General features: G+C 38.7%; 2 protein-coding genes across 2 annotated transcripts in view; one reads left to right on the forward strand and one right to left on the reverse strand.

Moving 5' to 3' along the window:
* LOC119490141 (E3 ubiquitin-protein ligase Itchy-like) overlaps nt 1-14,254 on the forward strand; it is a 40,412-nt gene extending 26,158 nt beyond the window's left edge. Inside the window, exons 16-24 of the mRNA XM_037773359.1 lie at nt 638-726; nt 1,881-2,040; nt 2,160-2,293; nt 5,097-5,237; nt 5,450-5,570; nt 5,767-5,871; nt 6,413-6,509; nt 7,722-7,794; nt 9,315-14,254. Of these exons, the coding sequence (XP_037629287.1) occupies nt 638-726; nt 1,881-2,040; nt 2,160-2,293; nt 5,097-5,237; nt 5,450-5,570; nt 5,767-5,871; nt 6,413-6,509; nt 7,722-7,794; nt 9,315-9,414 (1,020 nt within the window). The 3' untranslated portion in view covers nt 9,415-14,254. The remainder of the gene's footprint in view (nt 1-637; nt 727-1,880; nt 2,041-2,159; nt 2,294-5,096; nt 5,238-5,449; nt 5,571-5,766; nt 5,872-6,412; nt 6,510-7,721; nt 7,795-9,314) is intronic.
* Nucleotides 14,255-15,526: 1,272 nt separating this feature from the next.
* Nucleotides 15,527-20,682, reverse strand: part of dennd2c (DENN/MADD domain containing 2C) — a 28,687-nt gene continuing 23,531 nt past the window's right edge. The window contains exons 16-19 of the mRNA XM_037772056.1: nt 19,709-19,817; nt 18,536-18,778; nt 16,496-16,582; nt 15,527-16,415 (exon numbers count right to left, since the gene is read on the reverse strand). Of these exons, the coding sequence (XP_037627984.1) occupies nt 16,384-16,415; nt 16,496-16,582; nt 18,536-18,778; nt 19,709-19,817 (471 nt within the window). The 3' untranslated portion in view covers nt 15,527-16,383. The remainder of the gene's footprint in view (nt 16,416-16,495; nt 16,583-18,535; nt 18,779-19,708; nt 19,818-20,682) is intronic.

The raw sequence follows: 20,682 nt of genomic DNA on the forward strand, positions 1-20,682 counted from the left end.
ATATTTTCAAAGTCATCCTGTTTTTCTGAACGTGAACACTAAAAAGACGACTTATTTTTATTATAGTAATAACACGAAGTGCAGGGAGTGAAATTTTTGTGTAGTGGTCGCAGGCACCACAGTTTTTGTCAGTTGCTTTGGCACAATCAATGAATGAAAATCACGATTCTCAAAACTGACAGTGCGAAACATGTAAATCCACTGTTGAATCTGGTATTTATAAGACATGAGTTTGTTCAGTCAGCTGTAGAGGATATTTGACTTTATTAGTGGGTTGCTGTCTGTAAGTTTTAATGAGAAGCGACGTAATTAAGCACAGTTTTAATGTCTTCTGTCTCCCTGATGCAGTTACTTTGATATTTGACCGCCTTGACTTAAGCAATGATAAAGGGGAAATGTCATTTTGGTGGCAGTGATAAACTTGCCAATGAAGTAGTTTTGAGCGAGTGTCAGCCTATTGCAGGATAAATGAGCTGCTCGGTATAAAATGCAGTCGTGATTGTTCTTAGTTTTATGAGAACTGCAACAGTGTTTTGGAAAATGTGCTGAAGCATTTAAGACAGTGCCCTAAGTTATTGTTTTGTAATATAGTGACTATGTACACCCCAGATCCATCAAAACATTGTCTCTGTTTTAGATAATGAGCTTTAACGCTCAAGACCTGCGGAGGAGATTATGGATCATCTTCCCTGGAGAAGAAGGCCTCGACTACGGAGGCGTCGCCAGGTAAGGGAGAGAATGGCTCAGCATGTATGGTTGGAAATATGAGCTCACATGTAGTGAAGAAAATGTGTTAGGTGTTTTCATAAATTTAGTTTATTGTAGTTGCTTTGGTCCGACTCAATAATTATTTGAATATTTTGTAACTTATAGGGTTTAACGATAATGTTTTTCTTTCACTTGCGCGGTCGGGCAAGTAGATGTCGGTCAAGTCAATTTTTACTTGCCCCTATAGAGCGTGTTTTATTTATTAGCGGTTATCAAATAACAACGAAGACTAAAGTTAATAGTCATGTTTAATCTGTATTCAAGTAAAAGAATCAGAACAAGAACACGTTTTTTGGAAACTTGACGTTCCTCTGAACAACAACCCCATTTTTTCCACCATGCTCTCAAACAATGTGGCAAAATGTGCAATATATAGTTGAGAAGTGAGAGTTTCACTCACATCCTGTAACGCCACCCAACTAGATTCCTGTTTCCTGTTATAATTGAAATGCTTGCTTGCGCTTCAGGTCATAGACTTTATCGCAAGTGCCTGATCGGTACTGTGCATGCAACTCTCAACAGAGATGAGAAGGAAGCAAGATGGTTCACTCCTTAGCTAATTCCATTATCAGCTCCAGAAAAAAAGATGTGTTTAATTCTTGTTTTATCACAAGTGAGCTGCTAGATTTACTAGCCCGACGTGGCATTTTACTAGCCCCGGGAAATCCTTATTGTTGAGCCTTGCTACCTTATTGTGTAACCTGTGATTTGAACCTGTGATGACAGTGATTTTGAGTTTTTACTACTAAATTCATTGGCAGTATTTCTCTTTACCACAATCTCTATAGCAGAAGTCTCCTTTAAACATTTTTATATATATTGAGAGGGATGATTTTTGCTTACATTTTGTAACATGATTTCTCTGAAATGTGTTCTTTCTTTTGGCTCATAAGAGACTGACCTAGACTTTAGTTGTATAAGTTCTTGATGTCTGTCTTTATATTGGCAGTTTCTTTGATGCATTTTCTGTATTTCTTGTATAATTTCACCCCAATGAATTAAATCTACACTAAATGGAATGCTCCCTACTGTTTAATATGTTAGGTAGCTAGTTAACTAGTTAGCTATTTGGTACTGTCCTTTTCTCATTTCTGTGTTCTCCTCTCTGACAGGGAATGGTTCTTCCTGTTGTCCCATGAGGTTTTGAACCCCATGTACTGCCTGTTTGAATATGCCGGTAAAGATAACTACTGTCTCCAGATCAACCCTGCCTCCTACATCAACCCTGACCACCTCAAGTATTTCAAGTTCATAGGACGCTTCATTGCCATGGTTAGTCGTGTTTTAATACATTTGTTTATATCAGTAAGTATGGCAAGAAAGGTCATCGTGAGAGTTGCTTTAGGGTTTTGTACTGTACAAAGTAAGCCGTGTGTGTTTCTGTCCCTCAGGCTCTTTTCCACGGCAAGTTCATCGACACTGGTTTCTCACTGCCATTCTACAAGCGCATCCTAAACAAGCCATTGGCCCTGAAGGACCTGGAGTCAATAGACCCGGAGTTCTACAACTCCCTCATGTGGATCAAGTGAGTACACCGAGCCATGTGGACAGCAGTTAGAGAGAGGTGGTAGTCTACTTTTACAGCAAGTTCAACAATATAGACCTTTCTTATTCTGGGGTTAATCATGAAATAATTGAAATACGATTGATGGTATTAGACTGTACACGTGTTGAAGTTATTGTGTACCTTTCCCTGTACATCTCAATTGCCTAAATGGTCTTGTATTTCATGCTTGGATTGAAAGTTTAAGGAAAATTCTGAAAGAATCAGACAACCCCTAACTAGTTTTTGGCATCTTGCTAAATGTATTTTATTTTTTTTTTATCTTGATAAATGTATGTGTTGTGTGTTTGCGGATGATGTAATGTCCCGATGTCTCACTGTCGCACAATTAATCACAAAATCCACGGTTAATCCAGGTTAAGTCTTGAGCCTTTGAGTGTGTGTCTGAGTCGGCAAAATGTGTCAGACATTACAACAACAGGGCTGTTTGTAGAAACTTCTCTGCTGATGAATTTCAGATGAAGAGGACGGGACTTCAGCAGAGGAAACTCACCTGAAATAAAGACCGCCTTCTGCTAACGTTTAAGGTCTAACTTTAAGGTTAAATGGTATAGTTGAATCAAGTGAGCCTTATACTGTATACCTATATAACTATACCATTTAACCGTAAAGTGGCAATCTGAAAGATTTTCCTTTTAAATAAATATCTGTTAAGTCACTATCTATCGGCCAAAGAGGTAACACAATGGTGTTTGAGCCTATAGCCCACTGATGAAAATATTACAATATTTATATATCTAGTTGTAAAGAAAGCAAAGGAAGTACATATAATATGCCTTGAAGCCGTTTAAAGGGTAAACGCCCTTTAGGGATCATTTCATTGGTCAACACTACACCTGGCATTCTATTGGTTGGGGAATTTTGAGAGGGTTATTGCACAGAAAACCCGAGAACAGAGGAGAAATCTGAGAGCAGATGTTTTCACAAGCACACACTGAGTGTGAGGAGAAGGACTGAAGCTGGAGCAGGAAATCTGTGCAAGCAGCAACATATCTGATTTCAACTGTTTGAGCAGAAGCAGAGCAAATCCAAGCGTAAGCAGGGCCTATTTGAGTGCGAGGACAGGGTTTTGAGGGAAAGGGTTAAAATCTGAACGTGAAATCAACGAGCCGTGATCTCAAATTGAAAAGCCCGCGCTTTTGAATAAAGATGGAAAAAAGTTCCATACCTGGACACATATTTTACCCAATATAGTCTGCATTAGTTGAAGTTAGTTTTAGGTTTAATATTGACCGTGTGGACTTGATTCTAATGTTATTAGGTCCTTATCAGTTGTGTCGGTGACAATTCAAGAAGAGCTCACAGTTGTTTTAAAGTGTTGCGCTGTATGATCAAACTGATCATGGATCACTCTCACTCTAAATCTGAAACTACCAGCAAACAGATTCACTTAAAAAAAAAAAAATAATCCTGTGATGTTGTAGTTCTGTCAACTTGTTTCCCATTTTATAACACCTATCACAGAGTTAGATGGTACTTTTAGAATTTAGCATCTCTGCTAACCAATTTCCGTGGGAGAACCCTGAGAAGCTGCTCTTAAAACAGGATGTTTAGTAGCTGTAGTGCCTGCCAGAGGCCAGCTGTTGGAACAAATGAGATGCTGGATGCGAGTCAGCAATGATGTTGATAGCGCACATAACAGACCACTGTAATGCGCTAGAAGATTAGATTAGAGGTTCAAAAATCTCAGATTTTGCTTCAGCCACAGACCATTTTTTATTCATAAGTCATTGTCTGTGGAATCCAATCTGAACTCAAGAAAAATTAGTTGCAAGCGTGGTTAAAGTTTTATTTAAGACCAGAGTTCCAATCACACTCCGAACACTATGGAGGTCCTCAGAGTTCGGTTGCCCCTTCTGCTACAACTCTTCAAAGTTTTGCGACTTGTTTGATTTTGATTGACATGCAGCAAGTCTGCCATGTCTGTGTAGGATGATGTATGAATGGATGACGCACACTGTTGTAGCAGCTGTTCAGGTTCAGGTTACTTTATTTGTACCCATAGGTAGATTTAATTTGCAGTAAAAAGACAAGGTATCCATCGTGACACACACATTTTACAAACACAGACAATAGACAAACATGAGAAAAAAAAAAAATACTCAAGACTCCACTGATCACTAAAACCACTAAAATACAATGAATAAGTAAATAAATAAGCAAGTGTTGCTTCTATAGAACTTGTACAGTGTTCCTACAACTCGTTGATGTGAGTGATGGCTGCTGGAACAAAGCTATTTTTATACTGCATTGTTCTACGCCTTGGGACGCTAAACCTCCGCCCAGAAGGAAGAAGCTGAAAGTCAATGTGCAAAGGGCTGGGAGTCATCATTTTAAAATGGAGTCGTTTAACCGCTGTAACCGTCTGGTGTACAGGGACTGTGGGTTGAGCTGTGACTCACCAATCAGCCTACGAGACCACAATCACGATCTGATTGTTCTTTAAAGACAGACAAGAAAAGAAGAAGGCGAGATCTGTGGAAATATGCCAGTTTCCTCTAGCAAAACAGACGCTGGTTCCCCTTTTTGCACACGGCTTCACAATTAGCTTCAAAGTTCAGCTTTGAGTCAATACTTGTCCCGAATATATTTATAAGTTTGCACACATTCCACTGTCTGACTCTTGATGGATATGACTTCATGTGTGTGGGCATGTCTTCTAAATTCAATTATCAGATCTTTGGTTTTAGATCATGTTTAATTGAAGATGGACCTGTATTTGCTTGCATTTGATTGTGCTGTAATTGTATGTGCAACTCTTCAGGGATAACGACATCGAGGAGTGTGGGCTGGAGATGTTCTTCTCCGTTGACAAAGAGATCCTGGGGGAAATCTCCACCGTTGAGCTGAAAACAGGAGGAGGAGACATCCAGGTCACTGAGGAGAACAAGGAGGAGTACATCAGGTGAATTATTTCTCTGATTCAGTCATTTTCATTCAGCAGTTTTAATTCACGCAGTAGATTATGTGTCGGGTCGGTTTTACTCTGTAAAACGTCGGGCTATAATGTCGTTTTTCTGAAAATGAAGCACATAGTGTCACTGTTCTTAGTGTTTCTGAGTGTTTGATGAAGTAGAGTGTAATATGTGAGTGTATTGCCTCTGTCTCCCCCTGCAGGCTGGTAGCAGAATGGAGGATGTCCAGAGGAGTGGAAGAGCAGACACAGGCTTTCTTTGAAGGCTTCAACGAGGTCCTCCCTCAGCAGTACCTGCAGTACTTTGATGCTAAAGAGCTCGAGGTATGGATGAACCAGAAACTCACATGATATATGATGTGCTATGGGAGGCCTGTCTGACCTCTGGAATGCACATTTACTGTGCTGTAAATTGAATTTGTGTTGCAGAACGACGAGCTGATTTCACCGGAACAGCTTTTTTTCTTCGCGATGAGTAAAATACATTTTTTAAATATGAATAACTCGTGTCTTGTCACAGGTGATGCTGTGCGGTATGCAGGAGATCGACTTGGCAGACTGGCAAAGAAGCACCATCTACAGACACTACGCTCGAAGCAGCAAACAGATCGTCTGGTTCTGGCAGGTCAGTGTGCATCAGCAGCAGTCACATTCAACTTGTTACTGTAACGTGCAGAGACATTAAGGATATGAGGAATATAATGACTTAACAAGTCCAAATTAATATACTGTGTTGTGAGCCTTAATAATTTATGTTAATGATTTTGTATTATGAGCATTATTAACATTTTATGTATTTATATATTGATTGTTTCATTCTCACCAGTAGTTAGGTTGTGGTACTTGTTTGTGAACCTGTACCTCCAGCAAGTCCAATAATTAACCCAAGTAATCAGTTGAATTGAGATTTAATTGTGTGAACTGTGTCATGCAGCACCTTCAAATAGAGAAGCTTAGGGTTGATACTTTGTGGTGTCTCAGACAAATTCAAGAAAATGTGGCAACACCTTACCTACACCTACATCTTGCCATGGTTTATAAAAAATGTGAATAAAGTATTACATTTAAAAACTATGTTTTAGTGGTGAAGCACAAAAACACTTTAAGACAGTTTTTAATTTCATTTTCTCCTAAGCTATTTATTTATTTGCCACTTTGTCTTGCAGTTTATAAAGGAGATGGACAATGAGAAGAGGATGAGGCTGCTGCAGTTCGTCACCGGTACCTGTCGCCTACCCGTCGGAGGCTTTGTCGACCTTATGGGTAATAATCACATCAATATATATATTTAATTTAAGTTGGCATTGAATTCCAAATGCAGATGAAATATACATCAATGTCTGGATAATAACCCGAGCCTCATCCAGACAGAGTTTTGTTCCGTTTTTATTTTCTATAAACCTGTTCTTCATTTATGTCTGTCTTTTGTTCCTGTCTTCTGTTTTATTAAGTATTAAATAGTATACTATTTCTACTACTACTTTGTTTTATACAACAGTTTTTATCTGGGATTGTAAAGATAGGGATCAGTGGGATCTGATTGTGTTTGTCCCCGTTTCTCTAACACTTTATAATAACCATCATTAATAAATGGTAAATTAATAGTTAAATAAAAATAGTTAATAGCTATTTTACTGTTAATAAACAACGAATGATAATTAATAATGTTTACTAATTATTAGTAATGCTGTAATTTCTGTTATTTTATCATTAGTTTGTGTAATGTGAAATAATTTGTTTATAAATTCTATATTGTATCATAACTGATGAGGGACTATAACTATTATATTCTGATTACATTCGTAAACTATTAACCGTTTATTGTTGCACACATAACATTTTATTTACTATATTATGTATTTGTTAATAATTACAAAATGATTTGTAAACCTTTAAGAAATAGTTTGTCAAACCTCTATAAACATTACATAAACAGATGGACCAGAAACCAATTATTAACCATTGACAAAGTATTAACCATCTAAATAATGTTTATAGATGCGTTAAAAAGTATTTATCAACCATTTAACAACGTATTATAGTCCTCAGTTTCAACTTTATGATAGCCATCCAAATAATGTTTATATACAGTTTACAAACCAATTATTAATCATTAACAAAGTGTTACAAACATCTATCTATGTAATGTTTATAGATGTTTTATTAACTATCTCTTAAAGGTATGCACATCATTTCGTTAACATTAACAAATATATATATACTGTATATAGTATAACAATGTGTGCAACAATAAACTGTTAAAATAACAAATTATAGCATTACTAATAATCAGTAAACATTATTAATGATCATTTCATTGTTTGTTACTGTTAACTGAGTTTAATTAACTATCAATTTACCATTTATAAATGATGGTTATTGTAAAGTGTTATAAACTCCAGTTCATACTGGTGATGGTGTGTTAAATGAACCATGATCATTCTAGCTCCTACTGACCTGTGCTTCACTTTACAGGAAGCAACGGTCCCCAGAAGTTCTGTATTGAGAAGGTTGGAAAAGAAAACTGGCTTCCCAGAAGTCACACGTGGTGAGTTTCATGCAAACTACAGCAGATTGACTCAGTGTGGATCAAACTCCTGTAGTTCAAACTGTTACTTAACTAAGCTTAGTGTTTCCTGCTTTAATTTGGTTTCTTTTAGGACTGTCAATCAATAAATATTTCATCGTGACTAATTGCATGATTGTCCATAATTCATCACGCAAATTAATCACACATTTTTTTTATTTGTTGAAAATGTACCGTAAAGGGAGATTTCACAAGTATTTAACACTCTTATCAACATGGGAGTGTACAAATATGCTGCTTTATGCAAATGTAAGTGTATATTTATTATTGTAAATCAATTAACAACACAAAACAATGACAAATATTGTCCAGAAACCCTCACAGGTACTGCATTTAGCATAAAGAATATGCTCAAATCATAACATGGCAAACTGCAGCCCAACAGGCAACAACAGCTGTCAGTGTGTCAGTGTGCTGACTTGAATATAACTTGCCCCAAACTGGATGTGATTATCATAAAGTGGGCATGTCTGTAAAGGGGAGACTCGTGGGTACCCACAGAACCCATTTTCATTCACATATATGGAGGTCAGAGGTCAAGGGACTCCTTTGAAAATGGCCATGCCAGTTTTTTCTCGCCAAAATGTGGAGTTTGGAGCGTTATTTAGCCTCTTTTGCAACAAGCTACATGATGATACCAATGGATTCCTTAGGTTTTATAGTTTCATATGATGCCAGTATCTTCACTCTAGCTTTAAAATTGAGCCCGCTACAACCTAAAAATACCAAGTTGCGTTAATGCGTTAAAGAAATTAGTGGCGTTAAAATGAATTTTCGTTTTTATCGCGTTAACCTTGACAGCCCTAGTTTGTTTGAATGGTTAGTTGTGTTGGGACATAATCCCACATTGCACGAGGACTTATGGGTGTAGGAGAATTGCTTGGGCGGTATAATGGCATTACAATATACAGTACCAGGGTATTTAGAAATCCCCACGGTATGATTTTCAATACCGTCATAAATACAGACGCTCTGCTTTTTGTGATACTGTATTGATGTAATGTATTGTAGTGCACAGCACGCGCCACCAGAATTCGGTCTCTATTGCGAAACAGGCAGCTGAGCTCAGAAAGATGGCGTCTCAGTGTTTTGGGTTTAGTCTTCTTCAAACTACAAAAGCAGCTTACCACATGATTTTATTCAACTGCCAGTCTGCCACCACCACCCGCATATACTGTCACATACTGTCACATACTGTCACATACCGTCACATACCGCCATATACCCACATATACCGTCATATACCGCCATATACCGTCATATACCGTCATATACCGGATACCCCGGTGAAATGTCAGGAGGGTATGAAGGTATGAAAATAACGATACCGCCCAAGCCTAAGGAGAATGTAGTTCCTCATGGGTCAAATCAGAGTCTTGATGCTCGTTCAGCTCTTTCTAAAAGAGGTCTTACCTTGAATAAACACCAGATGAACATGAGTTCAATGCCAAGCTGAAAAAAAACTTATTTTACTTCCCCAGCTTCAACAGACTGGACTTGCCACCCTACAAGAGCTACGAGCAACTGAAGGAGAAGCTGATGTTTGCCATCGAGGAGACGGAAGGCTTCGGACAGGAGTGAGAGAAACCAGGAGGAGAAGGTTGAATAGTGGCTGCAGGAGTCTGAAGGAATAAAGACCACCAGTGTTCAAATCAGGGAGCCCCTTCAGAAAAAAAAAGCGGGTGTTTCATGTGTTTCTGCTCCTGCATGCACGCACGCACCTGTATGGTACGTCTATGGGTGCGTGCGTGAGACTGTTGTCTGCATGTTGTTGCAAAGGAGGGATCTGCAGGCCTGTCTATGCTTGATTGGTACGTGAACATTTTGTATTCTTTTAAACCAAAACGCAGGAGCTGCTCCCGTCTCTCTCAGAATGTGCGGCAAATTATGCATGGGATCCTGAAAACTCACCCTCCATGGCATCTGTTTTAATGGGACTGCAGTAGTTTTTTTCCTACCTACGCGTGATCATGTAATGAAAGGCAACAGGGTGGCCTGAGTCGAAATCTCATAACCAGAAGGGTCACATGTTCTAACAGTAGTGTGTCATCAGGGTGTCTTTGACTACCTGATTTCTTCTTATTAAGTTGCTCTGCTTTAAATCATCTGGTAAATGTCAAAGTGTTCATTTTAAGGCAATATTGAGAGGGTGTGCTTTTTTCTAAAACAGGGTTAAGTTTCACCAAAAAGATTGTCTGTTGCATCCACAGTTAGCATCATTTACATCAGTCATTCATCCATCCCATCATATCCTCAAATCTATCATACTTCCATCTGCATCTCTACTCATGACTAAAGTGGATCTTTAAAAAAAAAAGAAAAAAAAAAAAAAAATGAACAGTAACAGCTGACCATAGACGGGTTTCTTGTATACCAACATTACAGGATGCGTGCGCATTCAGGGGGCAAAACCGCTTCGGCAGCCGGTTGTAATCAACATAGATTTTGCTTTGTTAGTACGTTCCTGTTAGTATACTAGACCCCTGCAGAGTCCGACCACCAGATACCACTATCATATGACGTATTGGTATGAGATTTGTTTACTATTATCACCTGTTATGAAATGGGTAAGGTTAGATCAGACATAAGTGTGACATTTGACTTGGGGGACTAGGGTCTGTTTGGTTGACACTCCGGTCGGAGTTTAAGTTACGTGAGCCCCAGCTTGATGGCCGCCGCTAGATACTTTTTCCTTTGCGGTTCCTCATTAGGTGTAACGTTAATATAAAACTGGAGACTTGGATTTTGATCTTGTTATTAGTAGAACCAGTCACACAGCAGCTCTTTGTATGTCAGGCAGGTGAACATTAACATCAGACCCCTGACGGCTTTCTATTAAATAGCGTGTTGCTGGTTGCTAGCTAACGTTAGCGGTTAGCAATTTAGAGCGGTAACGAAGTCTTGCATCACCTTTAAGTTTTAAGGCAGAGTTGCTAAATATATATAAATATTTCCTTAGAGTGTGAGTCGATCACCCTGTGGTTGATCAGTTCATTTCTATCGATCTGTGGAGCATGACAGCTCGCCATGACCAGCCGCTGCTCTGCTATCGCTGTGTGACTAGAACGCTTTCGCCCATCAGGCCTGGATCCATAATCTTCTTCTGTTTTTAGCAAAGGCATGTGATCCCCTCAGAATATTAAACAATTTACATGCATCTTTTCTGCGGTTGGTGCAGTTTACTGCACAACAACCCCTTCGTCATCTCAGCTTTGGAGCTTGGCTCTGCTAGACCTGCCGTGTTTTCTGCCCCCCTAGCTGCGCGCGCATCTCTGTGATGACGTCGCACAGAAACCCGTCTAAGATGATAGCTAAGCCGTAGTGAATTTCTAAAGAGTGCCCCCCAGCTAATGCTTAAATAACAGACAATCTTGGTGCTGCAAAGAGATTTGGGCGACATGCCTGATATAAGTAACAAGAGAGAAACCGTTTTCTTTTCCTGGTTCTATAGTATTTGATCTGTGAATCACTTAATGATTGTGAAATGTGTTGGAGCCTCCATTATTTGTAGTGGTGGGACATATGGAAGACTTCAACAGAACTTAAACCGACCCTAGCTTTATAGGGCCGGAGTTTGTACACTGTGATGGGGAATGGGATGTCTTGGATTAGAGTATTCTGGGAGTATTTTATAAGTTATTCCTTTTAAAATCAGTTTCAGAGACATTTTACACCCTCCTTATTTTAATTCATGGGGTGGTCTTGTTAAAAAACAAGATCCTGAAGAAATCCATTGGGGATGAAGTATGTATTTTAAGACGGTGTTCCGTGTATTCAGTACTCAAGATGTACGAAAAGTGAAAAACACCAAATGCAAGTCAAACCAAAACTTTTATTTTCAGTTTAGTTAAAATCTTTGATGACATTTTGAATCGTAATTTTGCAAAAGACTAAAAGAAATTGTATGTAGCTCCTCATACACATGTAGCATTTGAAGGTGAGGTGACTCTTCTTGCCCCACAGGCAACCAAAATGAATGGGAAAATAAACATTTTTAGGAATTTAAAAATCACTGTCAAAAAGATGCAGTGCGGTATTTCAAACTTTTGTCTTCCCTTTTACATTTAAAGGTCCAGTGTGTAGGATTTAGTGGCATCTAGTGGTGAGGTTTCAGATTGCAACCAACTGAATATCCCTCCGCTCACCCTTCCCTTTCCAAGCGTGTCAGAGAACTACGGTGGCCTTCAGGTAACGTAAAAACGCGAGAGGTTGTGAAGAGGACCCGCTCCCTATGTAGATATGAAGGGCTAACTCTAATGCCTATTCACACTACACGACTTTAAAAATCGCCGTTGGCTCGCCGCTCGCAGCATCATGTGTGAACCACTCAAAGACGCGAGCCGAGATGCTCACCGACACTCGTCGATGCCTCGCAGACACATTCCAGATATCTAGCATGCTAAATATGTGGACCTGTCGGGAACTCCTGCCAGGAGCTACAGCCAATGAGAGCATGAGACACGGGTTTAGGGGAAACCTGAGGGAGGACCGGTCGCCTGTAACAATAATAGCTTACCTGGTAAAGCGCCCATGTATCAAAGGTTTGCTCCAATGACCCGGGGTTTGAATCTTACTCGTGGCCCTTTGCTGCATGTCATCCCCTCTCTCGCTCCCTTTCACAACTATGACTATCTCTATCAAAATAAAGGCAAAAAAACAAAAAAAATATTCTTAAAAAGACAAAAGAAAACAATAGGAACTTACTATATGTGTTGCATTTGCAACACAACAATAACAACAACATCAGCATTGTGTCTCGCGTATGGTATCACGTCATTTACCCTGTGTTTCTCGCCTATTTTTTCATGACAAAACATAGTTCGGAGACCTCATCAGGGATTCCTCCCAGTGAAAAATCTTGTAGTGTGTGACTCCCGTCTCCGGTCAGTCAAGTAATGTAAAACCACAAGGACTTCAAGACTCCCGATAACAAGGCAGCAAGTTGTGTAGTGTGAACAGTACTGAGATCTGACGACTTTGAAAGTCGTGTAGTGTGAACTTATCTTTAGCTACCAAAAATACAACAATTCTTATTTTCAGGTGATTATACGCTAATGAAAACATAGTTATGAACACTATATTCCATTTCTGCCAATAGATCCCCCTAAATCCTACACACCGGACCTTTTTAAAGGAACATTTTACCTTTTGAGTATTTTCACTTCATAACAGTCAAAATTCCCATGATGTCATTTTGTTTTACAGACAAAGATACTGCTTCAAAATGAATGTCTGAAACACAGTGAAATTATACGTGTGGTTATGTTTTAAATTTTGAAGATGTGTTGATTATTATGGATCTCAAGAACAGACAATTTTATCAGATTACTGTTCACTGATTACAGAAACCTCCCAGATGTTTTACCAATGTGGAATCCAACATTGAGTGTGTAAAGAAACAGTATTTGTGTTATAACTGCAAACACTTGTTTGATCAGTACAGAGTTTAAGAAGATGATTAATTTATATTTATGAAAACAAAATACCAGGTAGCGTGGTTGCTCGTTTTGGAGTGTCCTTTTGAATTGGTTAATTACACACTGAAAAGACAGGTGTGGTTACTGAAGAACATTGGATTCAGGGGTTGTTGGTCTGACAAAGCACAGCACTTTTTAAAAATATCCCTCCACTCTCTTTCTTTTCTTCAGCATGTGGGCCATCCAGTCCTGGTTGTTGGCAACTCTAGACTCTTTGTTTCCACATGCATGGTGAGATGATGTTTGTCATTAGCCTTCAGGTAGCCTTATTTCTACCCTCAGACATCAGGTACATTTTTAGCAACTTGATGACGGCAGAGGTGATTGACCACGTGGGCTTTATGGTCAAATGAATACTCTGGCTCTGGTCAGTCCTTCTTGACCCTGCTGTAGAGAAGTAACCAGACCAAGAAGAGTTTGATGAGTTCTTTTGAAGAAACTGCACCAGTGTGGAAAAGCTAGAAGAAGCTGGAAGCATGGCCTGTTTCGATGGCTAATCGCGACCTCATCTGGGATAACAACTACTGAGACAAAGTCAGTGTAATATAACGAATGTATCATGATGAAAATTTGATTGGTAAAGTTGCCTATTTACATTTTTGCCTCAGATTGTTACCCCTGATTGAGTGTTGTTTTAATCTTGTTCTGGGTCGATCACATATTAAAATGCCAGGGACATAGCAGTTAAGCAAATATGTGAATATCATAATTCACCGCTTCTTTTTGTTGTCGCTTTCCAATGTACAAACTAAACCACTGTCACTCTCCTGTATATGAAAAACGAGTTGTAAATGGTGTCAATAACAAAGTTTCTTTTGTAAAAGAAAGGTTTTAATAAGAGGTTTATGGTAATACTATATTTTCTTTTCCCTGTTTAATTGCTGATGTACATGAAAGATGTGTAAAATAGAAATTGTCACCTTAATAAATTAAATCAAAAATTACGTTGCGTTTGTGCCTTGAATGAATGAAAGAATCCGTGTCCCTGCAAATTTATTAAAATCTATTATTGGCATTTATTTCATCGCCGTTAATTGCTTTAATCATAATTCTTTTAAACAAAAATAACATTACAAGAAAGGAAGTTTTCTTTATTATGTATTGATTTATTTATTTTAGCTTTAATTTATTTATTATATTATTAATTTTATATTTATGTACATACTTTTTTTTCAGCATTGATTGATTTATTCATTTCATTAATTCTGTCATATTTAATCCTCCATATATACTGTTAGTGGACATAATATATTGTTTAACAGAATGCGCTTGTAGCCGCCAAGAGGCTGAAGTAGGCTCTTAACTGTGTGACTCGTTCCTAAAAGTCCAGATGTGTTTTACTGTTTATTAAATGAAAGGAATTACAAACAATAAGGCTAACTGGAATAACTAAACGTAATGTGACAGTCAACAGAAAATATCCAAACCTATCTCACCCTCTTTGTCGAACTTCCGCGGTCCAAGTGAACAGGTAAAAATAGGTGAAACTACACCCCTGTCCCAATTACAAAAATGTATTAGTATAGTATGTCATAAAAAGTCATTGTATAGTATTACGAAAAAAGCCATAAGAAGTCATTGTATAGTGTCGACAAAAGTCATAGTATAGTATGTAAAAAAACCAACATAAAAATGTATTAGTATACTATGTCGGAGAAAGCCATAAAAATGTATTAATATAATATTTCGAAAAAAGTAAAAAATATCATAGTATAGTATGTCCAAAAAAGTCATACAAATATCATAGTTCAGTATGTAAAAGAAAGTCATAAAAACGTCATAGTATAGTATGTCGAAAAAGCTTGGTGGGTCTAGTTTAATCATGGTAAGAGGAGATACATTTATTTTGAAATCTTGAGTTAAACTTTTAGTTTTGATATATCTCTAAAAGTATTTGAGTATTGACGACACGCAGCATTTAGGGAAAAAAGGCTGCAAATAGAGAAAACAGATATCTGCCTTCTTTGTAATGAAAGAACAGGCAGCAGAAGACAATATAATGTGCTAACTTCGCCAGACAATCATTCATGCTCACATTAACGCTCACAATCACACCTATCTTAACAATGTTAGGTTATTATGGAATTTTTGCCCAATAAAGCCAAAAACATTCTGCCTACTGCAGGTTTAATCTTGAGTGTTTTTCTAGTTATGGTTTACTGTACACCCCAGTTTTCAAGGTATTTGCATTAGAAGTAGCATAGTCACTCATTAAATGCAGTCCTTGGGAACCCATTTATTTATAGGACACATCATGCTTTAATACAAAAATAATCCAAATACTGTACACTGGTTCTCAACAATGTGCAAAATCTAAAATATATATATATATTTACAACTCCAGTTAACAAGGAGAAAGACAGAAGAACAGATCTAATTTCCTCAAAATGTAAATACTCACTTTGATTGATGAGGTTTTAAACCGGAGTCTTAACACTTTGAAATGTTCTGATCACAGTTAATAAACCTACTCGATCTGAAATGCGAACAAATGGAAACGCAGTAAACAAATGGTTTGTGTACAGTTTGTGCTTACAGGAATGCAACATGGGTAATGGAATTTGATATTAAAATGTATAAAAACATGCATCGGGTTGGAACCATACAGATTATTTTCAGTTGTAAAGTACTTACAACAGTGAATTTTACACTAAAGTTGCATTTACTGCATGTAAAACGTGTTGCAAGTAAACAAGTTTCCAGTCAAAGAGAAAATAGTTACAACCTCACATGTTCAGGGTGATAACTGAGGTGAAGTAGCTGGAATGTTTTTTTATGTAGTTTTCCAAAGACACAACGCCTCGTCCTCAAGGTTTCATAAAACAATGCTAGAAAAGGAAAAGCCTTTCCAGTTTTCGTCCAATAAAAAAGTGCACTGCTCTCAGACATGCATACTGTACAAGGAATGTACGATGTGTACAATGAATCCCGTCCTCTCATACCTAAACGTCTCATTCACATCTAGACACAAGACTCTCATCCACGTTCATTTCCTCCGGTCCAGCAGCAACAAGAGTTCCGTTTGTAATTACAAAGTCTTTCATTTAAAAAGCCACGGTGTGTTGGTCTGGTTTCATTTTATTTGTAGGAGTTTCATCTTGTTTCCTAAAAAAAAAAGAGAAAAATATTTAGCTGTTGAAGATTAACCTTTGAAAGTGAACATTTGGTGAAAGAGCAACACTTACCCAGTCCTTTAAGAAATTTGTTCACACCGCTTGGCTCCGGCTCAGGGTACGAATCCAGATACTCGGCCACTCTGAGCTCAAAGAGACCTGGGAGGAAGTTGGAAATGTTGAGCCACCGAGACAGAGCCAGTACAGAATCACATATTCAATCTTAAAAAGGAACAAAGTTTCATATCTCTTCAAATGTTTCATTGTTCTGGTATTTGTGTTTAATTCAATCATACAAAACCCGACATGTGACCTCCCATTGAGTCATTTAACAACTTATTTTATGGAAACATTTGACTTCTTTACTCCAACTTTAATGTGAAATCTTTTTAGGATGACATTTCCTTCACAGGGTGCATCCACACTACTCTTCAAACTGATTTCACAAGCAGATAGATTACAAGTCAAGATGGAAGTGGCTAATTTAGTTTTTTATTACTCTTGTCTTTTGTTGTATGTGGATAAACTTTGTTTGCACAGCATTATGGGAACATTAAAAGGTAGGGACATCTTAGGCAGCAATGACATCTAGGGCCCTATTTTAACCATCTATAGTGCATGGTTTGAAGTGCATGATGCAAGTGTATTCAGGGCGTGTCCAACTACACTTTTGCTGGTTAAGCGCTGCATAATCTGGGCGCAAAGTAAGACGGAAAAGGGGCTGGATTTAGTAATTAATCATAGGTGTGTTTTGGGCGTGACAGGAATTAAACCAATCAGAGTGTCATCTCCCATTCCCTTTAAAAGCCAAGTGTGTCTGCAACAGGCGCATGGCTGGTTAAAAGGCGAATTCGGCAAATTGGAGAAGCGAGCCGTTTTCTGCTGAGGAAACGGATCAAGTTTAAAGTTCAAGTTTCCTTATTTATCAATTGCACAACAATTAGAGAAAAGCAGTCGTTGGCAATGAAAATAGGATGTAGTATGATGAAAAGTGGAACCTCTGCCTCCGCTGTCTCCCAATCCTCTGTCTCATCAACAACTCCATTTGACGGAATATGACCAAATGCACCGATAGCCTATCTAATTCATTTTATGATAATAAGCACTAGGCTAAATATGATAAACATGTATTGATAAATAATGAAAACTGCATTTCTTTCCAATGCAACCCACGAGGAGCTTGGACAAGCTGAGCGTAATCCTCCGGTGATGCTTTACGCACGGGTTTTCAGCTGGGCGCTGCCGGAGAGGCGGTGCGTAACGCGCGGATCCATCAGCCTCAAAACAACGCTGTTTAGGTGGAGAGGGCCCACAAACTTTGAAGTAGCCTACGTCTACACTCACATGATGAGAGGAGACGTCACTGGTCTTGCCAGTGACCGGAGGAGTGCTGAGGTTTAGCAGAACAGAATGCCTGAGAGCCTTACTTCATTGTATTCCATTATATTCTGAATTGTCACCTGCAGCCTGAATTTTGTGTTTTTCGTAACATAAATAAAAACATTGCTCTTGAGTTGACACTGTGGTTTAACTGAGGAGGAGGAGCGCTGCTGTGTGTCACTGTGTGTGTAACAAGCAGAGTGTTTGCGTGTTGAGACGCATCTTACCATCTGAATAATGCGCCTTTAAATTGCAGGAAAATACTGCACCAGAACAGGTTTTTCTTGGTCAATGGCACAATCGCTTTCTGCATGCCTTAAAATAGCAACGCGACAACGAAGCACCAGAACACACCTCATTTCCATGAGGCACACAGATAGGCGCAAGTACATTTGCTACTTGCACTACGTGGGCGCTGGGCGTGAAAATGACAACTGCCTCAGTCTGAAACTAGCAATGACTAGCAATATGAGGATTGTATTGACTTGAATATTTATTTTTCTTCCTATTAATTTTCTTACGATGAAAAGTAGTTCCTCTGTCAGAACTGAGTGTGAAGAAATTGCATCTCTAAGTTTTGTTTCGTCTTTTAAGAACTCTATCAGTGCACCTAATAATTTGCTGTTTCATAAAGTCATGTAAGAAAAAAAGTTTTCTCAATGCTTTAAAAAAAAAAAGAGAGAAAAGAATCAACCCTCATGACTATTGGCACTGCTACATCAACACACTTACCTCTTACACCTCCGCTGCGCAGCTCTTTGTCCTGAATGAAGCCGGCAAACATCTGAGTGTCCATGAAGAGCTGCAGGAACTGGCGGACTCCACGGGAGGGGTGAGATTTGCGAAAGCTTTCGCGCTGGACCTCCCTGCTTCCGTTGGAGGACTCGACCATGTGGAGGGGATAGTGGCCCACCAGCTCCACGAAGAACCGCACAAAACCCTCCGACACCAGAGAGCTCAAGTCAGCCTGCTGACCTAGACGGGACACATTTAGGATGAAGACAAAAGGGTTGATGACAGACTCCAGAACAGATGAATTGTACCGTAGTTTTGCAATAGGATTATCTAACAGATACATTTGTTTAATAAAATAATAAAACAGACTTACTACAAATTCTGAGACATGTTAAAGGCTTTTGCTTACTTTACGACTTATTATTGAAATGTCTTTTATTGTGATGCACAAATGGATGTATTGCAAATTGTAATCTAGTAAACGACCTAAACGGGTCATCAGTGGACATCAGATTACAGTTTCAACTGCCCAGTTTGGAACATGTAATATCTGTTTACACCAGTGGGCTACCTCCGGGTCTGAAAAGTGAAGCCACTGCTGAAGTGCCTTAAACTTGCATTCTTTCTAACAGCCAGCAGGGGGCGACTCCTCTGGTTCTATAGAAGTCTATGAGAAAATGAGCCTACTTCTCACTTGATTTATTACCTCAGTAAACATTGTAAACATGAGTTTATGGTCTCAATCACTAGTTTCAAATCTTCTTCAATACAGCATGATGTTCATTTAGTAAATTATGGTCCCATTTAGTAAAAAAGTCAATAAAGCAGGGGATGCTTTAGGGCGTGGCTACCTTGTGATTGACAGGTCGCTACCACGGCGTTGTCTGATGTGGGAGTTGTTTTTGTGTTAGAACTTTAACCCTTTCACAGTGTGTTTTGAGTTCATGAAAGTTATTTACAACCTTTTTGGTCGCCTAAAAATGTCTTATTCAGCGTTCGGTTGTACTTAGCTCCACCCTCTCATGTCACAAGATGGCGATGGCCAAAAGCCAAGATGGTGAGGGCCAAAATGCTGAACTCAAAGCTTCAAAACAGCAATCCACAAACCAATGGTTGATGTCACAGTGACTACGTCCACTTGTTATATACAGTCTATGAGATTATACCAACCTCCACAGCTGTCTCCGTCCCCCTGTCTCAGGATATCTTCCCTGTCCTCCAGGATCTGCTGCAGTGCTGCCTGCAGTTTACTGGGCAGGATGCAGTCTTCATCACCCAGCTGTCACACATCACAGCAAAGGTCAACAGCAGTCACATGATGCCATTTACAAACATACTGTACATCTAATCTGTCTCACACACTGTCACAACATACATTTTGGTCTTAGTGGGAATCATTGCCTCATCAGTGGACTGGATCATAAATACTGTATGTACTTCTGACTGACTAAATTGCTGATTTCCCATGTTATGGTCGCGTTTGGCCAATCTGTTCTGATGAACTAACAGCGGTACATTTTCATTTCGAAATTAGGTTTTGTGCTGTGGTGCATGAAGATGGATTTTAAATCTGCTGTACAAAAAACAAAAAAGCTAATGCTGTTCAACACTAAAGGCAATCTGTTATTTGGACAATGACCCATTTCAAATTTAATATGCCACGAGCCAAAAGAACAGATAGCGTGAGGCCGTCTAAATACCATACAGACTACACTGTGTCAAATCATCTCTAGCACTTTCATTTAAACAATGATGTAATTTAAGTCACATGCTGCGGAGGGAAGCTACTAGCAATATTAAAATTAGAGTTCTGTATATCAGACAGCTAATGTTGGAGTGGCTGGCAAGTCAATCGCTGCGTGTCCCATTAGCTTGTTAAGAGAGAAAGAGACTGTGCCTGAACAAATCAAATGTCAAATAGGAACCCAGTCAAATTAAGACAGACATAAATATAAATTAGGGCTGTCATCAAAACGAAAATAACGCGCAAACGCATATTCGTTTTAAAGCCACTCATTTCTTTAATACATTAACGCAACTTGTGACTTTTAGGATGTAGCGGGCTCAATTTTAAAGCTAGAATGAAAATACTGGCATCATATGAAAGTATAAAAACCTAAGGAATCCATTGGTACCAACCATGT

Source organism: Sebastes umbrosus, chromosome 6, assembly GCF_015220745.1.
Source record: "Sebastes umbrosus isolate fSebUmb1 chromosome 6, fSebUmb1.pri, whole genome shotgun sequence".
Taxonomy (NCBI): Eukaryota; Metazoa; Chordata; class Actinopteri; order Perciformes; family Sebastidae; genus Sebastes; species Sebastes umbrosus.